The 22203-nt window shown below is 34.0% G+C and overlaps 2 protein-coding genes across 9 annotated transcripts in view; one reads left to right on the top strand and one right to left on the bottom strand.

Moving 5' to 3' along the window:
- Positions 1 to 1033: 1033 nt before the first annotated feature.
- Positions 1034 to 15949, bottom strand: LOC141375633 (protein phosphatase 1 regulatory subunit 3A). Of its 3 annotated transcripts, XM_087264810.1 has the most exons (5): positions 14885 to 15949; positions 9128 to 9168; positions 8937 to 9025; positions 5891 to 5917; positions 1034 to 4248 (listed from the first exon to the last, which is right to left on the bottom strand). In XM_087264810.1, the coding sequence occupies exons 1-4, from the start codon at positions 15721 to 15723 to the stop codon at positions 5891 to 5893; spliced, it is 996 nt and encodes a 331-aa protein (XP_087120936.1). In that variant the 5' UTR covers positions 15724 to 15949; the 3' UTR covers positions 1034 to 4248. The 3 variants fall into 3 exon arrangements, with proteins under 3 accessions (XP_087120936.1, XP_087120934.1, XP_087120935.1); XM_087264808.1 differs by lacking the exon at positions 5891 to 5917; XM_087264809.1 differs by lacking the exons at positions 9128 to 9168; positions 14885 to 15949.
- Positions 14554 to 22203, top strand: part of foxp3a (forkhead box P3a) — an 18988-nt gene continuing 11338 nt past the window's right edge. Inside the window, exons 1-3 of one of the 6 annotated variants that reach the window (XM_087263787.1) lie at positions 15261 to 15351; positions 18697 to 18778; positions 21153 to 21241. Coding sequence is in view for 1 of the 6 variants with exons in the window: in XM_087263783.1 (XP_087119909.1) it covers positions 18735 to 18753 (19 nt within the window). In the remaining 5 variants the exon portion in view is untranslated. Of the gene's footprint in view, positions 15352 to 18696; positions 18779 to 20304; positions 20332 to 21152; positions 21381 to 22203 lie in introns of those variants that run through there. The other 5 variants (XM_087263786.1, XM_087263783.1, NM_001329567.1 and 2 more) reach the window with 5 other exon arrangements.

The following is a 22203-nucleotide window of genomic DNA, read 5'->3' as shown; positions in this document are numbered from 1 at the left end:
GCAGCCGTTCATAACATTTCATGTGCATTGCTATTCAAAATTCATGTAACAAATTAAATCTTTATGAGTCTGAGAATATTCTTGCTGCAAATTAATGAACTTTTTCTATGTCACCTGTTTTGAAAATCTGTCACCAAATATGGAAACAATAGTTTGCAAGCTATCATCAATGTTACTTTTTATTATTATTTTTTTTTATTATTCATTGCAGGCTTTGTTTATTACAAGTTGACCGGTCAACTGTTTTAAACTTTTCCTGAGCGCTGTGTTTGGCGTTTTTAGGTGCAAATATGCATTCTGCGTGAATGTCTCCTAAATCTGCACACATGTACAAATTTCGAGCCCTCCAATTTTAAATTCAAGCAGGTTCAAGCACTTTGTCCAAAATCCAAGAACTTTTCTAACCTTGAAAACACTATATTAACAATCAAGCATTTTCCAGGATTTCCAGCACCCGAACGAACCCTGTGTATAAGATGAACGGGATAATTAAGCCTTTTATTCAAATAGATCTGCAAATATAATCTCAGCCATTCCACTTATATGTGCAGGAACAAGCCTCATTGGTTCATGCAGAAGCTGAAATGTGCAATAAGGTGCAGGAATGAACACCATTGGTTAATTCGCATCAACTTTGATAGAGCTTCCAGCCTTCCACGACTAAATTTAAATACTGTAAATGCAGATTGTAAAGCATTAACTGATTGAATCATTACACCACGTACACTGTAAAAAACGTTTAGTTACTTTAATAAAGTGAGTAAACCAACTGACTTAAAAGCAACAAGTTGATTTAACTTGAAGTATACCAATTGGCTTAACTTTTATAATTATGCGCATTGATTGTTTACTGGAAAATTATAATGCAATAAGTTTACTAGGTAAAGTCAACTAATGGCTTTTTACAGTGTATGAATGTTTATGGTGAACAGACTTTCAATGGCCATATCCGATTACTATTAGAAGTACTCTGTTTTGTGCTCTGAAGATGAATAAGATTTCTTACAGATTTGGAACAATAAAGCAGAGTAAGTTATGACAAAACAAACACTTTAATCATATTCACTTATTTTTAAGTTTATACACAGTCAGCATGTGAGTAATCCCAGTTACAAAATGATCACACATAACATCAAATACCCTTTCACAGTGTTTAAGTGACAAAATGTAGTGCCTTATATTTGATACCTAGTTAATGCTCTCCTTAATTGGTTGACAAATAGACTCCGTAGACAAATAGACTAATTCCTCATATACCACAGATATCTACACAACCTGAAAGTTACACTTTCATAAATTCCTGCTTTGAATTGACCTGCATCAATTGTCCAGTCCACCTCATTTCTTGTCACACATATAACCACATACACTCTCCACCAAGTCATCCCCTTTACAAGTTTCTATATTAGATTCATTTTTTAGGACTAGCAGCTGTGCAATGGAGGATGAAACATTAAGCCGAGTAACAGTTGTAATGACCAATCATGTATGAAATACACAGTGATGTCATTCAGCTAAATAACATACTTGTTGCTCGAACGATTATTTTAGTAATATATAATCCACAGCAGATTTAATACTGGAGGTCTGAATGATAAACAACATACCAAGCTTAAGCTCACCTCCTAAATTTGAAAACACCAACTCTCACAATGTTTACAACCACGAGCGAACACAAATATGACACCAGATTTGCTTGCATGAAAATGTTCTTATTGGGAATTTCTCAAGGCACTGGGTAGAAAGGAAGAAGGTCAAGTCTTAAGGCTTTTATGAGAAGTGGATGGGAGAACCAAAGAACCAAAGGGACAACAGGAATAATCCCACACACAGAAAAGCGCTGGGCTCTTGAATCCCTACAGCCAGGCAGATAACAGCAGTGAAGAAGGTTACGGAGACCATGAGACACGTGCTCAGAGAGACCTCAGCCTGATCCTTTGATATTTGAGATAGTTCACTGTCGACTCTTGGCAGTGTGTGCTGAGGTTCAAGGTCTTTACATGCCTCTTGGGAAAGTTCATCAGGCTCAGACGTTAAATCTTCTTCTGCTGAGGTTTGAACAGTTGAAGGCTGATGATCGAAGGCTCTTGGTGATGTTTCAGAACCACTGACCAGTGCTGGCTTTTCTGGTTGGCTTGTTGGATGCTCTGAAGTACACATAGAAACAGTTTGGTTTTTAATGTTTGGGTCCTCAGGCAGGATTGAGGCCAGGGTTTTTGGATCCAAGAGTCCTTCTTCTTGACTGGTTGGATTGATTAGTAAACTTTGGGTTTCTCTGTCCTGTAAAGTGGTATCTAAATAGGAAGCTACCAAAGCATCATATTCCTCATCCCCTGTTTTGGTGCTTTCCACTTCGAACACCTGGGCACGCTTAATTCCAATCAAAGAGACAAGATCTACTTCTTTAATTCCTTCTTCCAGAGGATGCTCCAAGCTATCTGAAAGCTTCTCTGCATCTTCTGTTGCAGTGATTACCTCCTTAGAGGAAGGAGGCAGCGTGGGTTCTTCAAGCAGCTGATCACAAGTGTTATTTTCTAGATCCTGATTTGGCTCTTCAAGAATATCTGCCAATATTTTGTCAGTTTTCACAGCGTCTTCCTTTTCCTGAAAATCGTCTAGACATTTTTCATCCAGAACATTCTTTAAGCCTTCTGACAAAATCAGCTTCTCAACATCTTCAGTTTCAATGTGTACCTCTATTGAGGAAGGAAGCGACTTGGGATTTTTCGACCTGTGACTGTACATTTCATCTTCTGTATTCTGACTTGGTTCTTCAAGAATGTCTGCCGATCTTTCATCAGTTTTCACAACATCTTCATTTTCCTGAAAATCTTTTAGATCCTTTTCATACACTGGAATCACTATTTCTTCTGACAAATTGTGTTTCGCTGTGTCTTCGGTAACAATGTTTACCTCTTTTGAGGAAGGAAGTGACTTGGGATCTTCCGAGCCGTGACTGTACATTTTATCTTCTTCTATATTCTGACTTGGTTCTTCTAGAACATCTGCCAAACTGTCAACCGTTTTCACAACATCTTCATTTTCCTGAAAATCCTTCAGACCTTCTTTCAGAGGATTCTCTAACCCATCCGACAAAGTGAGCTTTTCATCTTCAGTTGCAACATTTACCTGTATTGAGGAGCAAGGCTGTTTGGGAGATTCTGACTTGTAATTGTAAGTTTTATCTTCTTCTATACTTTGGCTTGGTTCTTCTTGAATATCTGCCAAGCTGTTAACAATTTCCACAACATCTTCATTTTCCTTTAGATGCTTCAGACTGTTCTCCAGAGAACTGTCTAACCCATCTGACAAACTAAGCTTCTCTACATCTTCAGTTGCAACATTTACCTGTATTGAGGAAGAAGACTGCTTGGGATTTTCATCTAGACGGTTCTCTAAAAACTCTGACAAATTGACGTTTTCTAAATCTACATTTGCAAGGTTTAACTGTGTTGAGGAAGGAAGCTGTTTAAGAAATTCTGACCTGTGAATGTAAGTTTTATCTTCTTCTATATTCTGACTTGATTCTTCTTGACTGTTTGCCAATCTGTTGTCTATTTTCACATCTTCCTTTTCCTGAAAATCTTTTAGACCTCCTTCATTCAGTGGATTCTCCAAGCCCTCTGACCAAATCAGCTTCTCTACATCTTCAGTTGCAACTTTTACCTTTTTTGAGAAAGAGGCCTGTGTGGGATTTTCCGACGTCTGAATGCAAGTTTTATCTCCTTCTACATTCTGACTTGGTTCTTCTTGAATGTCTGACAGTTTGTCATACATTTCCACAACATCCTTCTTCTCCTGAAATTCCTCCAGATCTTCTTTCTCGGTATGTGTCGTGTCTGGAAACGCAGCCAGTAAAGGTTGGCCCAACTCGAAAGGCACTTGCGCTAACATCCCATTCTGTGGATGAGACAGTGTGTTGGGGTTGCTGGACACCTCAGATTCATTATTGCTAGCCTCTTGTTTATCATAGGAGTGGACAAGGACTGCAGGAACCAAAAAAGACACAGAAGGGAGAACATTATAGACTGGATCTTGTGCCTCTGAGGACTCCTGGGTTGACTGTGATTGGGGGATGGATAAAATTGATGGATGAAGGCCAGACTCTTCTATTTGGGGAGAATTTATGGATGACATTGACTCTAGTGGAAGTGTTTCTCCGTAGGGAATATCTGAAGTGGAAAGAGAACATCCTGCCATGGAGGAAGTTTTGGTGGACTCTGGGGAACTGGACAGATTTTTGGCAGTCTGCAACAGAGAGCAAAAGTAACGAAACTTGCATTCCAAACGATTTAAGAACTTTTAATAAAAAATGTAATATAGGCAGTAAACACTGACACTGTTTACATCTGGTTTTACACCTTGGTTTTGTGAATCTGGTCACTAGATCGTCCATTTCTGACCACTTCCAGAAGCTGTTAACAATGTAAATCTCATTTTCCAATGCGTTCTAAAAGCCACAAGTGACCACCTACTCTTCGCCTACTGATCTAACGTGATCTCTATGGGAAGTGCTGTGAGAAATTGCACCCAAGCTAGTTTTTGGACATTTGATATAACATTTTTATAAAATGAACAAAATTTGGTACCAGGTAAAAACAGTAATGAGTTTTAAATTAAATGACCGCTTGTGATCAGATCACTGAAAATGTATCTTAAAACCAGGTGAAAACTGAGCCTTTGTTTTGCATTTACGAATTTGAATTGCTACCGACTAACAGAAAGTGTAAGACGAATGGCACAAAATCTAAATTCAAAATGCATCACAGTAATCATTTCTTGATTGCAACTCTTTGGAGAATCAAGAGTGATTACCTTTGCTTATTATTGTTAATCACATTTACTATTGATATTACTGTTGAAACCAGCACTAATTTGCACAATTTAACTACTGATATGAGTATTATTAGTTTTCTGTTGGCATTTTATTCATGCTGTTGTTTCAGACCATGTCCGTTTATAAATGTTATTTCTTTCATCATTAATAATAATCAGTAACAAATGTATGCAAAAACTAGAACCAAATATAATTGAAAAATATGAATAATCTATCAGTGTAAAAACTCTATCATTATTGTTTACATAAATCAATTAATAAAAAGCACTAGATAAACTATCTAAAATGTCAAATACAAATGGAGATGTAATTTGTGTTAGAATGAAGTTTGTGCCAGTTCCCACTGACTCTTTCCCAGTAGCCAAAGCCAGTGAGAAGAGAATACTTTAATGAAAAACAAAATATTCAAAAGACAGTTATGAACATTTGTGAAAAAAAATTACACAGGTTTAAAAAAAATTAAAGATTAAAAAGGTGATGCTACCATTTTGCCTGTTTAAACTGTGATGCTTAAAATGTAGCCTGTTTAAAGTTGTGCAAGGTAAACGTAGGGTAAACATGCTGTGATACTGAAAATACTTACATACACAAAATCAAATCGATGCAATAACATTTTTGCTGCTTATGTTGTACCATTTTTAGACTTTAACAGTTTTGTTTTTACTTCAGTTACAAAGGGCTGTTTCACCTCCTACTGACTACTTGCCAAAACACTCTATGGGAAAACAGCCCAGGAACCCAATAAAACAGACCAACATTAAGTTAAAAACAAGATTTTTCCACTTTTACAGCAGCTTTTGTCCTACGTGGGAAACTTTAGAGTTGCAAAGAGGACCTTTTTTACTACCCGACTAACTTGCCTATATAATACACAAAACATAATACATAGTATACACAAAGTTTACTTTTTAAAAACATGAACATAAACAGTTTCTACTTTGTTGATCTAGACATTATGTATTATGGGACATGATACAGGATGCATATTACATGCAACACGATGAATGGGTGACATTAGCAAGGCGTCAAGTCGACAAGTCACATGCACATTACCTAAGTTGATGCCGAAGCTTCAATGAGCTGTTCAGGTAGACAGATGAAAAGAATAACAATATCAACAAATACATATCTTTGTTTTTGTTATTTAATATAGACTGGAGAAGAGGATTTGTTTGACTAGTGGGCTAATTTACAAAAGGCTAGGCCATTTTGTCAGCATTATAAACAAAAACAAACACTAAAATTAAAAATATATATTTGAAAATCACGTGTGTATGTATATATATATATATATATATATATATATATATATATATATATATATATATATATATATATATATATATATATATATATATATATATATATATATATAATTTTTTTAAGGCTTACAGTCAACAATTAAATAGATATTTCAACCAAGAAACAACATTTCTTCTCATGCTAGGTCAAAAAAGTATATTCTTCTACTTGATTTTTTTCTTTTTTTAGGTAAACAGAACTCTTCAGTTTTCAATCATTTTAATAATGTATTATTTTGGACTATGGTTTCATGTAAAAGTCATTTAGGTTTAGAACAACTGAACAACAGAACTGTCATTTTGAATTAAGGCTTTTGGTAATGAATCAAAGAGCTTAGATCACCAATAGGCCACACTCTATGGAATGTTCCCTAACAGCCCCACGATTCCACCATTTTGGAGTGAAAGCAATCGGCCATCCATTGGATCTCATTGCTATCATGAAAGCAAGCAGCTGCTTTGTTTTTTATTTATTTATTTAAAAAGCACATTAATGCTGAGATACAAACTGAAAGACGACAATGCAACACTTACAATCACAAGACTGCTGATCATCAGCACTTTTAATAGTTTATTTCACAGACTTAATGTTTAATAGATTAACCATACTTGATTTCTTGATATTACTTAAACTTTTAATTACTTTAATTTAATAGTTTTTGTTCTATCATACAAATTAATAATGACTTTTAAAGTGGAATGTTGACAACAGACTGACAGTACACTTTTTGTTGAAGTATTACGTTATAATAGCATTTCCCAGTGTTGTCTGTTAAAGAAAGACTCATAAAGCTTTTATGTCAAATATGTTAGCATGTTTTAAATATAGCTCCTGATCTGTATCCAACTGAAAACAAAATGGGGAATTTTAAACAAACATTAAGTTGAGCATCTTTATGAAAGAGGGGTCATTTTTGAAGAATGGAAAAGATAGATGTTGCAAAATGTAGCCAACTTGTTCACTCCATGCACAGAAGTCTTGCTGCTGTCATTAAAAACCATGGAGGCCATACAAACTACTAGATAAACGTTACTTTTCAAAGGGGGTGTACTCTTTTATGCTGAGAGCACAAAATTATATAGTATAACATTTTAACTCATATGTAACTCAATATTTTGATTCATTCTGTCTAACGTTAGTTATCTGTGCTGTTGTCTTATTGGAATTTTCATTCCAAAATGGCCGCCGCACAACACTAGCAGCATCTAGTGAATGTTTCTTAAATAGCAAGAGTGTCGCCCCTTGGTGATTCTATGCTCTTTGAATGAATTAAGTCTGTTATTTTTAAATGGTTGAGAACAGATGCGAAACTAGTTAGCGACAACTTTGGCCATTAAGTGAACTGCAGCTGGCAAACTATTTGCATACAAGAAACTACATGATTCGATGGACTATATTCACAGCAAGTGTTTTACAACCACTGATAAAATTCCAAAGAACAGTTAATTTGACTATTTTTAATTGTAAAACAAGATGACTGTTTCATTGCAAGCGCCATCAGCATCAGCAGATGACCCTTAATAATACTGCAGTAAAATAAATTTCCTTATATTAAAGATATGGCTAGAGATAAATGCTTCTTGTTTGGTCTGATAACTACTTTATATCATATATCAATGGCATGACAACCTGAGCAGACTACTTGAAAATTAAATGTCCTTGTTATTTAATTAAATTAAAAGTTAAAAGTTTATTTAATGTGCATTGTTATTTAACAATAAATTAAATGTTCTTGTTATTTAATTAAATTTAATGTGCATTGTTATTTAATTATAAATTAAATGTCCTTGTTATTTCATTAAATTTAATGTGCATTGTTATTTAATTATAAATTAAATGTCCTTGTTATTTAATTAACTTAAAAGTTAAAAATTTAACTTATTTATTAATTTATTTAATGTGCATATACCCAATTTTCTAAATCAAACTCACAATGAAGAAACATGACAGAAAGGAGAGACCCTCAGTTAAAAAAATCATCAGATCATAGCAATATGGATATGTTTGCATAAGCTCTCCAATTCACCAGCATCATGTCAAAAGCTGAGGTAATTAAAATTACCTGGTTATTATAAGTGGTTTTTAAAAGTATTATTAAATATTAAATACTATATTAATCAGGCTATATAGGACAAATGTTTAATCAATCAGTATTTCTAGATATGGTAAAATATTATACAAGTATTTGTTTAATTTAAAAGTGATTAAAGCACATAAATTCTTACACATAGCCCTTTTAAACAGCTTCAAATCAACACTGCAAATAGACAAGCAAGTGGTTATTGGAACAGTGAAATGTTGGTTGTAATTTTAACAAGCGTATTGGACTGTGTGAGTATGCATGATGAAAACCGTAATCAGTATTTTAGCTAGCATTAAAAAGACAATAGGCAATCAATGAGGTAAAAGTTGAATGTAACATCGAGATTCTTGAGTTATCTTTAGCCTGGGTTGCTCTGAAAAACACTAGAGCCCTGCATTTGTTGCAATAGTGACAGACAGGGATCCTATGCATAAGAATAGACAGAGAAAAAAAAACTGCAGCAGTGATAAGATAAATAACTGTATACCGCAACATACAATGAATCACTGTAAGAGTGTCTAGACAGCACACAGAGTTTTCCGATACCGCAATTACAAAAAAAAATTGCTTTTATACCGCACATGAAAACCATCATGGAAATCTGGTAAAGGTTAAAATCAGGTGGGGAAAATGAGCTTATGCTTAAACTTTTTATGTATGTTTGCATTTTTTATTCGCTTTTAGAACAAGTGATATAAAGCAAATCTCACTCACCTCGATGTCGATCTCTGGCTGAACTATGGTTGGCTGTGCAAAATAGTCTTGATTTTCCGGTGCTTCACACTCGTCATTGCTTAGATTTCCTAAAAAAAAAAAAATTACAGTTTGTTTTTAAAACTCTGAGATATTTAAAGTATAAAATGTTTAATTCTGAGATAAATAACATTATCACAATTAACACATACCATCTTCTCTGTCATCAGAGTCATCATAACCACTGGCCGTTCTAAAAAGCAAACCAAACATAAACAAACTGAAACTAGCACATGTCAGTAAACATTTAAAAAAGTATTAAAATCCATATAATTTGTAACTGCATTTAAAATTGAATGCTTCCCTTTTAAACAGTGAGCAAAAAAAATAATAATAATAATTTTACATAAAAAGCATATTTAATGCACCTTTCTGAAATCATTTTTTGAAAATAAATGGTCAAAATTTGGGTAAAATAACGTTCAATCTTCATTCAGCATAATTAAAGCAGCATTCTTATACTGAATTGTACTTGATAGAATAAAAGAATTCAATGAACGTATGGTGGCAAATAATAAAGATTTAAAATACAAAATTATATTTTAAATGTAATCAAACATGCCCTTTTCATATAAGATAGAAGAAAGACTTTTGGAAGATAAATCTTGTGTAAATCATGGTAAAAATGTATGATCATTTATTTTTTCTGAGCAAAAATTATGACTAATCAAACAGAACACAAATAATGCTGGATTACATTTTTTTGATCTTTTACCTATGTATGTAGTAAATCCTAATACATGGTCTTCAAAAAAAAAAGGTAGCTTTTTGACAATTTGATTTTAATACAATGCAGCCACAGTAGATGTTAATATTGGAATATTATTACATTTCAGCTTGAGAAATACAAGGTGTGGTGTGAAGTCTTATTGTAAATGCAACCCCTGTACTTTGCACTTGTAGTGTGCACTTACACACTACACACTCAGCCTTGTTGGGTGGAGTTTAGTGTTGTCCCAAATGCAACCCGAACGGCACTATCATACACCCTATCAATAAGGCACAAGACGTGCTTGGTGTAATTTGTTGCTATTTTCAGTCCAGTGCAACCCTATTTTCCCTCTTTAACATTGATTAAATAGCAAAACCGTTTATGCCACTTTGTGGACTCATGGGTGTTCCAGTCTAAAAAGGAGGTGTTAATGCGCATTGTTGGTGCTTTGCTATTTTGAAGAACTGAAATAGACTGCATATATATACACTACCTCCATGCCTTCATCTCTAAGGGCTTTTTTCAGTTTATTCATGACAATTTGCATTTGCATAATATTACTATTAGCAGTATTATTTATTATATTCATACAGTATTTATATTTGTTTAAATAAAAACAAGTTTAGATTTGTCCACCTGTCTGGTTTTGGAGGAGTGTTTGGATAGAACTGAAAATTAGAACTAAATTTAGAAATAGTTTTGAAACAAATATAGAACCAAACGCAATATATAAACAAATGAAATTAAATATGTAGGCTAACGAATGGTGTATGGTGACCAACATTTATGAAAATATTTTGTTTGGTATTCCACAATCAAAAATTAGGTTTATAATGACATGAGGGTGATCTTTGGGTAAGCTACGCCTTTAAAAGTGAACTCCTCATCCATTGGGCAGATTGCCACAAGATTGCTTTACTAACTAAATGGAAAATAACTGTGACCTCTGTGACATTTCTTGCTTTGGTAACATCTGACCTCCTCCAGAGCTTGAGATGCTTTTTCACATCTGTGGGTAAAGACTGTCTCGCCCTCACTCACCCTTAAACCACATGACTAATCCAATGAAGAAATATGGACCAGTCCAAATATCGCTACGCAAACTAATATAATATTTATACAACCTTTTTCCAAATCGTCTCTACATATAGAGTATTTTGTGTGTGTGAAACACTGTACCTGACATCCTTTTTATGACCTTATAGTCGTAGCATGTTTAAGCAAAGTAATAGAAACAAGAGTTGACATTTGAGGACAGGTTGCGAGACTCTGTGGATCGAAACTCACTTCTGATTTTTATCTGCATCACAATGTTGTGTGTGGCATCTTTACCAAGCTTATTTAGTTTTCTTTGTTCTTCTGTATATCCCAGACCGAATATGGAAAGTGGAAAAAATGGATCATGTGAGGGAAACGGCGTAGGTTTGTGTCTTCTTTTGTTGGTTTGTTGTGTCTCTATCGTGCAACCCCAACAGAAAGGTCAGAGGTAAGGTCTAGATATGCTAGAGCTGAAAGTGACACCTGCCTTGTCCTATTTTCATCTTCCTCGCACACCCTTGAATGGCTGCCATTCTTAAAAGGGAGTGAGGGGGTGGGGAGACTGTGCAACCCCAAAACTCAAACAATATACAGATGTGATATAAAGGCGTTGATATACCTCTTTTTCGGTGTTTGTCCAATTTTTTCCATTTCATCTCACATGCAGAGCCATGTCTGTACAGCTTTCACATTTTAATCTAGCATGAATGAACATGGATGGATGAGTTAGACAAATGTGCACTACTACCTAGTTGACTCGGTCTACATCATCATTTGCTTACTGCTTTAACTGTAACATCCATGGACAATCTTAATGATAAAAAATTATATCACACAGTGTGCAGACTGTCATGGATGTCCAAGTAAGTAAGCTCTTAGGAATATTTAACCAAAAATGAAAATCATGTCATCATTAATTCACACTCAACCTGTTTAAAACCTTACAGAGTCTGTTCTATTGAGCACACAAGATGTTTTGAAGACTGTTGGAAACTGGCTGCTATTGACTTTTCCTATCAAAGGACACTATAGTTACTAATACTCTTTAAAACATCATTTGTGTTCCACAAGAAACCGAAAGGTTTCGAGCAGGGTGAGTAAGCTTTCATTTCAGGTCAACTATACTTAAAATTTTATTCATGCTACAGTCAATCATTGCAACAATTGCATCTCGTGTTCACACTTGTAGTTTACTTCCATAAGATTTGTTTTACTGTTTCTATGCACTTCATTATTTTTTATTTTAATATTTAATGTTGCCTTCATTTTTAATGAAATACCATAACCTCCCTCCCCACTCAAAAGGACTTTTCTTCACTTCTGGTCACATGGAATGCCTTTTGGAGGGCAATCAGTGCCTGTCTTATTTCTGCCCTGCTTTTGTCTATTTTGTTGGCAACACCCATTTTCTAACAGTCCAAACAATTTCTAAAAGAAATAATGCACCGCCCTGCATTTTTTCCTTATTTCAGGACTGTTTCAATTGGATGTACATCATGATATGGGGGAAAATAAGACAATCCTAACTTCCGGTGCATGCTGACTTTGAGGAGAATAAAAGAAATGCTGCATAAAAGTATCAAGAGACTTATTATTAAATTCTGTGTGAAATCAAAATCTACAATTTTGGTAGCGGACACTCGGGCTGTATGCACAATATATCATTTCATCATTGACACTGCAATGTGCACGTCCGTAATAGTCACATTGCAGATATCTGCAATGTTAGGCATGGGCCAGTACAAATTTCTGACAGTATGATAACCTTGGATAAAAATATCACTGCATCACGGTATTGTGATAAATGCTCTAAAACAAGTTCCTTTTAAATGTCTGGGTAAAATGAAAAAACTTAAAATTTCCCCCCATTTAACACAATAGGAAACTGCTGCTGTTATTGTAGACATGTCAGGCTAAAGAATTAAAATAAATTATTGACTTGACTGACTGCTATGTTTCAAAAGCACAGATTTCTTTACAACACATTAAAAAAAAACACACGAAAAAAAACTTTACATTTACCTTAGGGACGATATAACAGAATTTTTTTGAGTTTTAAAACCTTGACTTTTCTTAAAAAAAAAGTCAAGGTTTAGAATTTTGAGCAAATTGAAACATTTGAGCACAACAAACTAAACGTTTGTAGCATAAAGTCTAATTGTACATTTGGACTCAATTAAAACAATATAATGTTATTAATATTATTATTATTATACAGTGATTATTACATTTTTGCTTCTGAATACAGTTTGAGAAAAATCATAAATCATTGTTTATTTGCCTCCGTTGTCTGTTGTATTTAACTATGAACTTTTAAAATGATATTTTATGCAGATACGCTGCCCTACACAATCATCCCAACCAATCAAAAATTATGATTTCTTTAAAAGCTATTCAAGTCATCTAGTAAAACTGCATTTATATTGCAATATATATCGCAGTGGATGAAAATATTGCAATGTCAGTTTTTTCCAATATCATGCAGCCCTAGTGGGCACTGTTGTTCTTTAGGTCCCCAACCTTTTTTGCCTGAAACCCCCTTTTTCTCTGGAAAATATTGTAAGGCCCCCTTAACATTTAATAATGCTATCACTCATATAAATTTGCAGTTAGAATGAAAATATATTTACTACTATATCTATATCTGTATATGTTTATGCACAAATAATAGCTTAACGTAAAATATGAAAGCAAAACATCAGTAGGCCATTTGTAACTGAAAACGTAAGCCTTTGGCCTTCAAATTGACTATATTAGTTTGCCAATTTTTTTTAAGTTGTAAATTTTTTTAAGTTAATTTTTTCTTGTCGCTGTATTGGGAATGCGTCTGCAAATATCTCATTAATTTGGACGGCCTCATGCATTCATTAGCAAAAACTTTGGTACAGATAATACACAGTGGCTTGGTTTGGGACTCTTTGCTTGGAGAAAATAGAATAAAAACATAGTTCAGGTAACTATTAGTATTTCCTGCATTTGGTGTTTTCCAGTATTGCTAGTGCTGTGACCCAGGATGTTTGGAGCTTCCTCTTCTGGGTCGAGTATACTTCAGTCATTAGCATTAGACTTTCTTGTGGAAGACAAATTACAAGTTTGTCCATTGTTTAGGTCAGCCAGGGGATAAAATGAACTAAGGCAACATGATCGTTCTCCTAATTATCCACTGCTAAAAAAAATTACCCCCCACAGAGCTCACTGTGGACCCCCTTGTGGGCCGGGACCCCCCTGTTAGGACCTGCTGCTTTAGGTGAACAATTGTACACGTTTATCCACAGAAATTTTATGTTTTGGTCATTTTTAGTCAAAGTCTGAACCTTCACATCCACATGTGGAGTAGCAGGATCCTTTCTTGAGGTCAGTTTGATGGCTTCAGCCACAATATTGTTAACCACGCCCCTCTCACCATTAGTTTGCTACAAAGCAAATGATACACACAAAAATTCTCATTCCGTTTAAGTTGGAAGTATGTCAGTTTGCTAAAATTCTCCTCAAGCAGACTTTAAATCATGAAAACAATTGTAGAAACTGTAAAAGTAGATTGTAGAAACAGTAGAGCGCAGTGCCAGTAACGCCAAGGTTGAGGGTGCGATTTAAGCAAGAATGCATAATTCTTAAAATGCAAATGTGAACTTTGAATGAATTTACATGCACTGTCTGACAATGACAATATTAGACGTTACAAGACAGTTTCAGACAAGCAACGTCAAATTTTAGTATTAATAAGGGATACAATTTTTAAATGCCATTTAGAGCTCGCACACTCACTCCAGTAACCCTCCTCTCTCGTGGGAAATGCAAATGCCGGAGTGGAGTTCAGGTGGAGCGTTCACAAATGTTTGTGATCGTCTCTTCATACGGTATTCCACACCAGCGTTTAGTCTGCGCTTTACTTGGCGATATTCAAAAATCTGAATGTTTGAAGTTCGTTGCCGACAAAAAATTAACGACAAATTTAGAGATATTTTCCTTTTTCAAAATTATTGTGATATTTAGTAACGTTAAATACATAAATCTTAAATATTCTAACAGCTTAAATATTTGTTCTTATTCTTAGTAACGGTTAAACCCTTTGTTGTTAGATAGAATAATCCTGAAAGCTGGCTAAACATAGTTTTAATAGGGTTTTACCTCTGTAATAAGTATATTGACGCCCACTTACCGATACCGGGGAGGTTTCAGGATTCCTCTCAGCTCTGGCTTCTCCGCCGCGCAGGTCTGGACCGAGTCTTCATCATAAGACTGTAGGAGAGTTACCGAATAATTCCTTCCAGAGTTGTTCGCCCAAAACTCTCCATCTGACGTCTCATATCGAACAACAAAATCAATGCGTGCTCCGTTGAACAAGTACGGCGGAGCAAAGGACAGCTTCACGGAGAACTTGTCCGTTTCGCCGTCGTTTGAGTCCTGGACGTACTCGGCTGGGTAATCAAAGTGATTGATCCAACCGTCCATAGTCGACCTGACATAGACTGATTTGTGAAAAGAAATGTTAAGCACACGAATGACCACGTCGAAGGATAGAGGCTCGTCTGGCACAGGTGTCACGCTGTCCACCTCCAGCTTGTTGGTGTGGACCGCGAGTAAAAGCTCCGGGCCGGTGAGCACCTGGAACTCCGGCCACAGACGGTAAGTGGGCTCGCTGTAGGCTTTACGGTATTTCGCCTCCTCTTCTTCCCATCTTGAATTGTCCTCTTCGTCTGAATCAAACGGGACAAACATTCTGACATCAGCGAGCTCGGCTCCCATACTGTCTACAAACGAGACTCTTCTATCAGTTAACGCGAGACGAATTCGCATGTACTCGGCGGTTTCATCCGCGATGGACGAACCTCGCTTCCTGGGAACGGGGGAAGACCTCGGTATAAGCCGGACGTCTTCCTCTGTTTCTTCTTCATCTTCATCGTTACTATTGTCTTCAGAACGTTCAACTCTAACCGTCTTGAAAAGACCCTGTTGTGAGGGGATAGATAGGAAATTGTTGTTATTTCCCTGCGCCATTGCGTCTGTTTCTGCTGCTGTCAGATTGCGCTGCTTTACATAGTGCCACCGGAGACCCGAGAGGGTCCGTCACCGTCCTCGCCTCGACCGATCTAGGCCTGAATCATTGACATAAACGAGAACCGCGGTTTGGAGCTCATACTGCACACACGCGAATAAATGTCTAAATTTAGTAGGAAGAACGTCCATGCTTTTCCAGAGGTCAGTAGGAAGACGGGTTCTGCTGGATTATCCCTCCCACCGAGCTCCTGTTGGTCGCTCCAAACCGCACACGCCCCCCTCAGCTATTTAAAGTTTAAAGACAACTTGGGGTTTATTGTGAGAATAAACATTCCTCATCATAATAATTGCAAAAGAAAAAAAAAAAAACCTTTATCACCCTAATGATACTTCAATATCAATAGTTATTACTATCTCCTCAGTAACTAATTATTGTTAGGCCTATTTTCTTTTTTTAAATCATGTGTTATATATTAATGTTATGATCTTTCTATTAGGTCTAAAACAAATAAGAAATATTAAAATAATATTATGACAACAGGAACAATTAATCTTTATTGTTGTCTGTGTTGTTAATTAAAATGATGTCAGTGCAGGATAATTTACGTGCTTAACATGTGTTTTTAACTAATATTATTGTCCATTAAAATTCTTATTTCATTATTTGTTTATATAAACAGAACACATTTACAAACATATAAGTCATATAATAATAATAATAATAATAATTATTATTATTATTATTAATTTGAATTACTTTATATTACAATAAGTGTATATTTATATTATAATAAATATGTTTTACACATTATAAAACAGCAAATTGTTTTTAAACAGTGTTATGCAAAGGTTTGGCAACCCCTTGCAGAATCTGTAAAAACATGAAAATATTCAACAAAATAAGAGAGATGAAACAATGTTATTTTTTATTTAGCACTGTCCTGAGTAAAGCATTTTACAGAAAATATGTTTACGTATATTCTACAAGGCAGAAGAAAATAGCTGAAATCATTCAAATAATCCCCTGCTACAGTGTGTCAACCTTTGGTTTTTAATACTATCAGTTTTTTTAATGTTTATTCATGAGTGCCTTGTTTGTTCTAAACAGTTAAACTGCTTTCATTCTTCAGAAAATCCTCCTTGTCCTGCACATTCTTCAGTCTTCCAGCATATTTTGCATATTCAAACCCTTTCCAGCAGCGACTGTGTAATTTTGAGATCCATTTTTTAATACTGAGGACAATCGAGGGACACTATTACACTATTAAAAAGGTTCAAATTTTCACTGATGCTCAATGGAAACATGATGTATTAAGGGATGCATTATGATCGCTTATATTTTGTCATAATTATTTACATTTTTACAGAAGACAACAAATATTAGTTTCTTTCTTTCTTTGGTGTCACATTAAACCACAGAGTGCTGCAATTTCAAATTAAAGTTATAAATTATTCAAAATATCAACACATGTAAAGATTAAGTTCAGAATTTACAACAAATTGAGTCTCTTTGAGACATTGAAAATACTTACTAGATGCTCATAGGAAAAAAAACAAATACAGGCAAATTTATACAATTACAGTGCATTTTTGCTAAATCAGATTGTGCTCTCAGGCATTATTAGAATTATTCAAATAAGTTTCCAGCCTTTTTGTCACTATTTTTAAATGTATTTTATAAAAACTTTACTTTTTAGATAATTATATTAGTTTTTTCAAAGTCAAAGTCTTAGCCAAACAGCTATAGCATTTCAATGAAGATTTCCACACCATTTACTCGCACTCAAGTGGTTTTAAAATTACAATTATTTGTTTGTCTGTTGAACACAAAATAATTAATTTTGAAGAATGTTGAAAAGAAAACAACCATTGACTTCCATAATAGGTACAAAAATACCATAAAATGTTTTTGTCCTAACATTCTTCAAAATATCTTCGTTTGTGTTCAACAGAAACTCAGAAAGAACAGAAAGAAACTCAAAACAGGTTTGGAATAAGTGGAAGATGAATAAATGATGATGACAAAATGGGTGAACTATCCCTTTAAGGCCTTTTAGGGAAGCAGGCACCTATAACGTTCCAATAGCTTTAAAAATCTTTATGAAATTTAAGACCAACAATTTTTCCAAACAAGATTTTCACAGACAAATGGTGCCCCTTAAAATACATTTCTTATTGCGTAATTCAATCGGTGATTTTTGAGATGCAACTGCTTTTATTAGGTCAGCTAACAAGATCAAATGGTGAGAAAGAAAGCGCTCGATTACAGACCGATGGTGTTTAAAGTTATTGATTGCTAAGCTTTTTTTAACACTTAGACTGAGCAATCAATCTTGCTTAATATACTGAAATCAATATATGCTACAAGTGCTGCATCAAGGATTCGACTTGCTGCATATAGTGAGAAACCAGGAATGCATTCATAACCATTTATGTCTAACCTTTGGTCCTTAAACACAAAAAAGCTGTCTGCACTTTGAATTATCCCTCACAGTTTATAAAATAGACCTTAATGATGTGGAATAGACCGTTTCAATGTGGTAATGTCAATGGTCATGAACATTTCCTGCTTGTTGTCAAACAACTTCACAACCGTAAAAAGAGGCAATTTAATCACATCTCAGTGTTAGTTAATACATCAGTTATTGTATTGTTATTGTTGACATCCCTCAAAATGGTCTATATATACAAAAGATATAATTGCTATAACCTATAACTTATTATATGGTGCTACATTAACAATATGACAAAAAAAAACATTAATTAAAAAATGACAACACAGTTTGCTTTAATGTTTAATCTTACTTGTGTTTTTGTATCTACTACATCTCTGTCTAAATCATTAGCGCAGGAACATACTCAAGATGACATGAGCTGCTGTAAAACTTACACACTCTTCACATTGAATGTTGACTTGACTGACAGCTGCAGTCAGATTGTATTCTAACACGTCTTTTTCCTCTCTCTGTTTAGGTTTGCTGAAAAATCAAAAAGATTGAAAAAAGGAGACTATGATGGAGATTGCAGTTGGTAAAGCTTTTTTTATTTCTGTCAGGTATTGTATTAGAGATTAATCTTGATTAACCATAATAAAGAATACTCATATTTATCAGGAAATACCAGCTATTGTTGTTTTTTATGCCTATATTTAAACCAGGAGTAAAAAAAGTATACGAAATACCCTTTATGAAATACAATGTGATGTAATATAAGTCACATATAGACAATTAATAAGGAAAATGTTCAAACTAAGTAGTTTTGTTTTAATATTTGTCTATTCATGGCTTATATAATTTTATAGGATGTTCAAACTGACTAACATAAATACTGTTGTATATGAAGTATAATGCAGTTCAATCTATGTGAGGAAATATCAAGATTACATTTTAGCTTACAAAGAGTAAATGTTTCATTTGAAATAATTAAAAACTAATTTGGTGTTAATTTTCCTTTATTTTTACTTTTCAAAGTCCTTTAATAATTCATATGGGTTTGAATTATGAATATAAGAATATAATATATATAAATATTTATTTTATTTATTTATTTTTTGTACTTGATCTTCCCATTGCTAAGACATATGCTTAAACAATCTATTAGCTTTTCATCTTCATAAATAGTTCTGAATGTTCGTTTTTATATGCATGTATTAAGCTGGTTAAAAAAAAAATGTTTGCAAGTCTGCATTACGGTACATGCGCTTTGGAGTGTCATTATTGTTGAACAATTTGTTCAAAAACACTCAAATAACCTTTTCAACCACAGGATGAGGATGTTTTTTTCCTGCGTTATTCTAATCGACACACATGCGATCGACATGTACATATGTTCAGTCTCCCCCCCAGAACCCGAATACAACGTCACACACACACTGCAAACGGACTTTCCGAACACGTAATAGGTTATTTTCTCTGAAATCTCATTTTCCGGTCTTCCGGAATGGACTTTACCAGGTTTTGATGTGAAATAGCCATCATGTGCCTTAAACTAACATAAATAATGTTCAGTGTTATTTAATTATTAATAATTTTGTAATTTAATCTCAGCTATTAAATCAGAATGGAAGATGCGGTCCATAAAAATTACTTTTTTAGTAATAAGTAGTATGTTTTAAAATATATGAAACACATATAAGAAAATATATATTGCAAACAAAACATGCAGAGTCTTTTTGTAATAGTTAAGATGGTTTTGGGATTGAACACCTCAACATCCAAGCGATAGTTTGTAAAAATTGTTTAGATTGTAAACCACTTTTAAGCAATACAAAAAACAATAGTAAAACCAAATATTGATAAAAAATGTAAGTGTAAACCCCATCAGAAATCACTCAGGAAAATAAAATCGTATTCTGCTGCAATAAGAAGCTTCTAAAATAGGAAACAGAAATAACAAAATGCCACATAATTTTTAAAGAAGATGTAAAGAGAGTTAAAACTACACACTTGTGTATCTGAAAACACACACACACACACCAACACCCAGTAGGGAAACTGTGTCTATTTTCCACTGAATGTCACGCTAAACATTATAAAAGGGGTGACCTGAACATTTTCCAGATCACTCTAATTGCTCACTCATCGCATGCATCCGACACTTGCACAACAGGTAAGTTCTTTTTGTTTTTGTATTTGACTTACTTGCCTTTAACCTTTATTGCCTTTATTGCATAAAATAAAAAAGCCATTTAATCACTGAAATTTCATAATTTAAAAGCTTAATATACAATATATTATAATATAGAGACTTTTGCTATTTCTTTCCTAAAATTGTTGCCCTTTGTAGATAATTGACAGCAGTGTTTGGAAATGAAAGAGTTAATTTGTTAAATCTGTTGTTAGATTATGATTACGATTGACTCACAGCATTGCATCATCAAATGTGCACAATATTTGGTCAGTTTTTGACACAACATCCTGCTTTGACTTTTTTCATATTCAAAGTAATTTATTAATCATTTATTTATCAATGGATGATTTGAAGCAAGATTAAACAATTCAAACAGTGCTAAAACAGATTTTAAAAGTCAATATTTTGACTTCTTAAAATATTCTCATATATTTTTTTCTTTATATTGCCATTCATTATACACAAAATCGCATTGGAAATTTAGATTAATGTACAACACTAAAGCTACTGTAAAAAATAGTTATAAACTTGATGTTTCTATTTATCTCAACATCTCAAGCTGACTAAAATATTAAGTTAAACTTTGTAAAACCTTAACAAATTAACAAATCTATTTTAATAAAACTTTTTTTGTCATATCACTTTTTAGCCTATTTTTTTTTCTTTTCGTGACAGAAAAACACTTAACAAGCTTAGCATAAAAAGACTAGCAACCAAACTGTTTTTTCCTAAAGTGCAGATGCAAAATGAGGTCTGTGCACAGAGTCAGACTCAGGGTTTGGTCTTTCTTTCCTGCTCAGATGCACCACAAACCCCGTTGCTGAGGAAAGAAAAGCTAAAGAACATATAGAGTGACAGTCTCAAGGAAAAGGGCGACAGACAAAGAAAGGTGTGGGAGGTAAAACATCCTTTCTTCTACAGAGATCCTGTAGTTATCATAGCAATTCCATCATGTGTTAGCTAAGCTACTACCTATGAAATCAATGTTCCATACTATAGGAGGATCACCACACAGACCGATGTAAAGGGTAAGTTACAAAACTAAAAATACACTTCTAGCGTATCTGAGGAGAAAATGAGTAGGTGCGACATTTTCGAGAAAAAAAAACCTAAACAAACAACAAGGTCGACGCCTCAAGTTCTTTACCAAGAAATCAAGTTGCTAATATAAGTAATGTCTCTCTGAATGTTGTTTTAAAAAACTCTATTGCAATTTATTCTTGTGAAAACAAACATCTATATCAAGAACATTTTTGTTGGCTTGAGTAAGTTTTTCAGTTGTTCTAAAGTTTTCTTTATTAATTTTTATAACAGTTCTTGATCTTGCACTACAATTCATTTAAGAGATTCTTAAAAATATCGGTGCCACATGGGTCTTCAAAATAACTAGAGGACAAACAGTACTAAGAGGAAATCGTAACGATTTTGCTTTGCATCAGGCTGTAATGACTTGCTTGGTTTTAACCCTTATTTTATGAGTTTGATAGCATTAGTTAGGTATAATTGTGAAATAAACAGTATCTCTAAGGGTTGGATCACCTAATTTTATGTTCAACATCTTAAATATGTGTTTTAACGTGTAAAATTTGTTTTCATTATTGGCATTGATGCTTCTATACAGAACTTTTAAAATCAAAGACATTTTCCAATTCTTTAGAGCAGACAAATGCTCTGTAAAATAAACTGTGTTTTTTAAAACCAACAAACTGTTATACTTGTAAAGCTGTTCAATTTTTGGGGGGAAACCTAAAATGGTTTTTCTACAGGATCATTGCACAGAATTCAATTTCAGAACCTTTGTTTTTAAGTGTATGACACCTTGATATTACTCTTCATACGATAGGCTGGTAA

The sequence above is a fragment of the Danio rerio genome, chromosome 8 (genome assembly GCF_052040795.2).
Source record: "Danio rerio strain M-AB ecotype USA chromosome 8, GRCz13ab, whole genome shotgun sequence".
In the NCBI taxonomy this organism is placed as follows: domain Eukaryota; kingdom Metazoa; phylum Chordata; class Actinopteri; order Cypriniformes; family Danionidae; genus Danio; species Danio rerio.
Note: the sequence above shows the minus strand (reverse complement) of the source record. Positions and strands in the feature narration are given on the sequence as shown.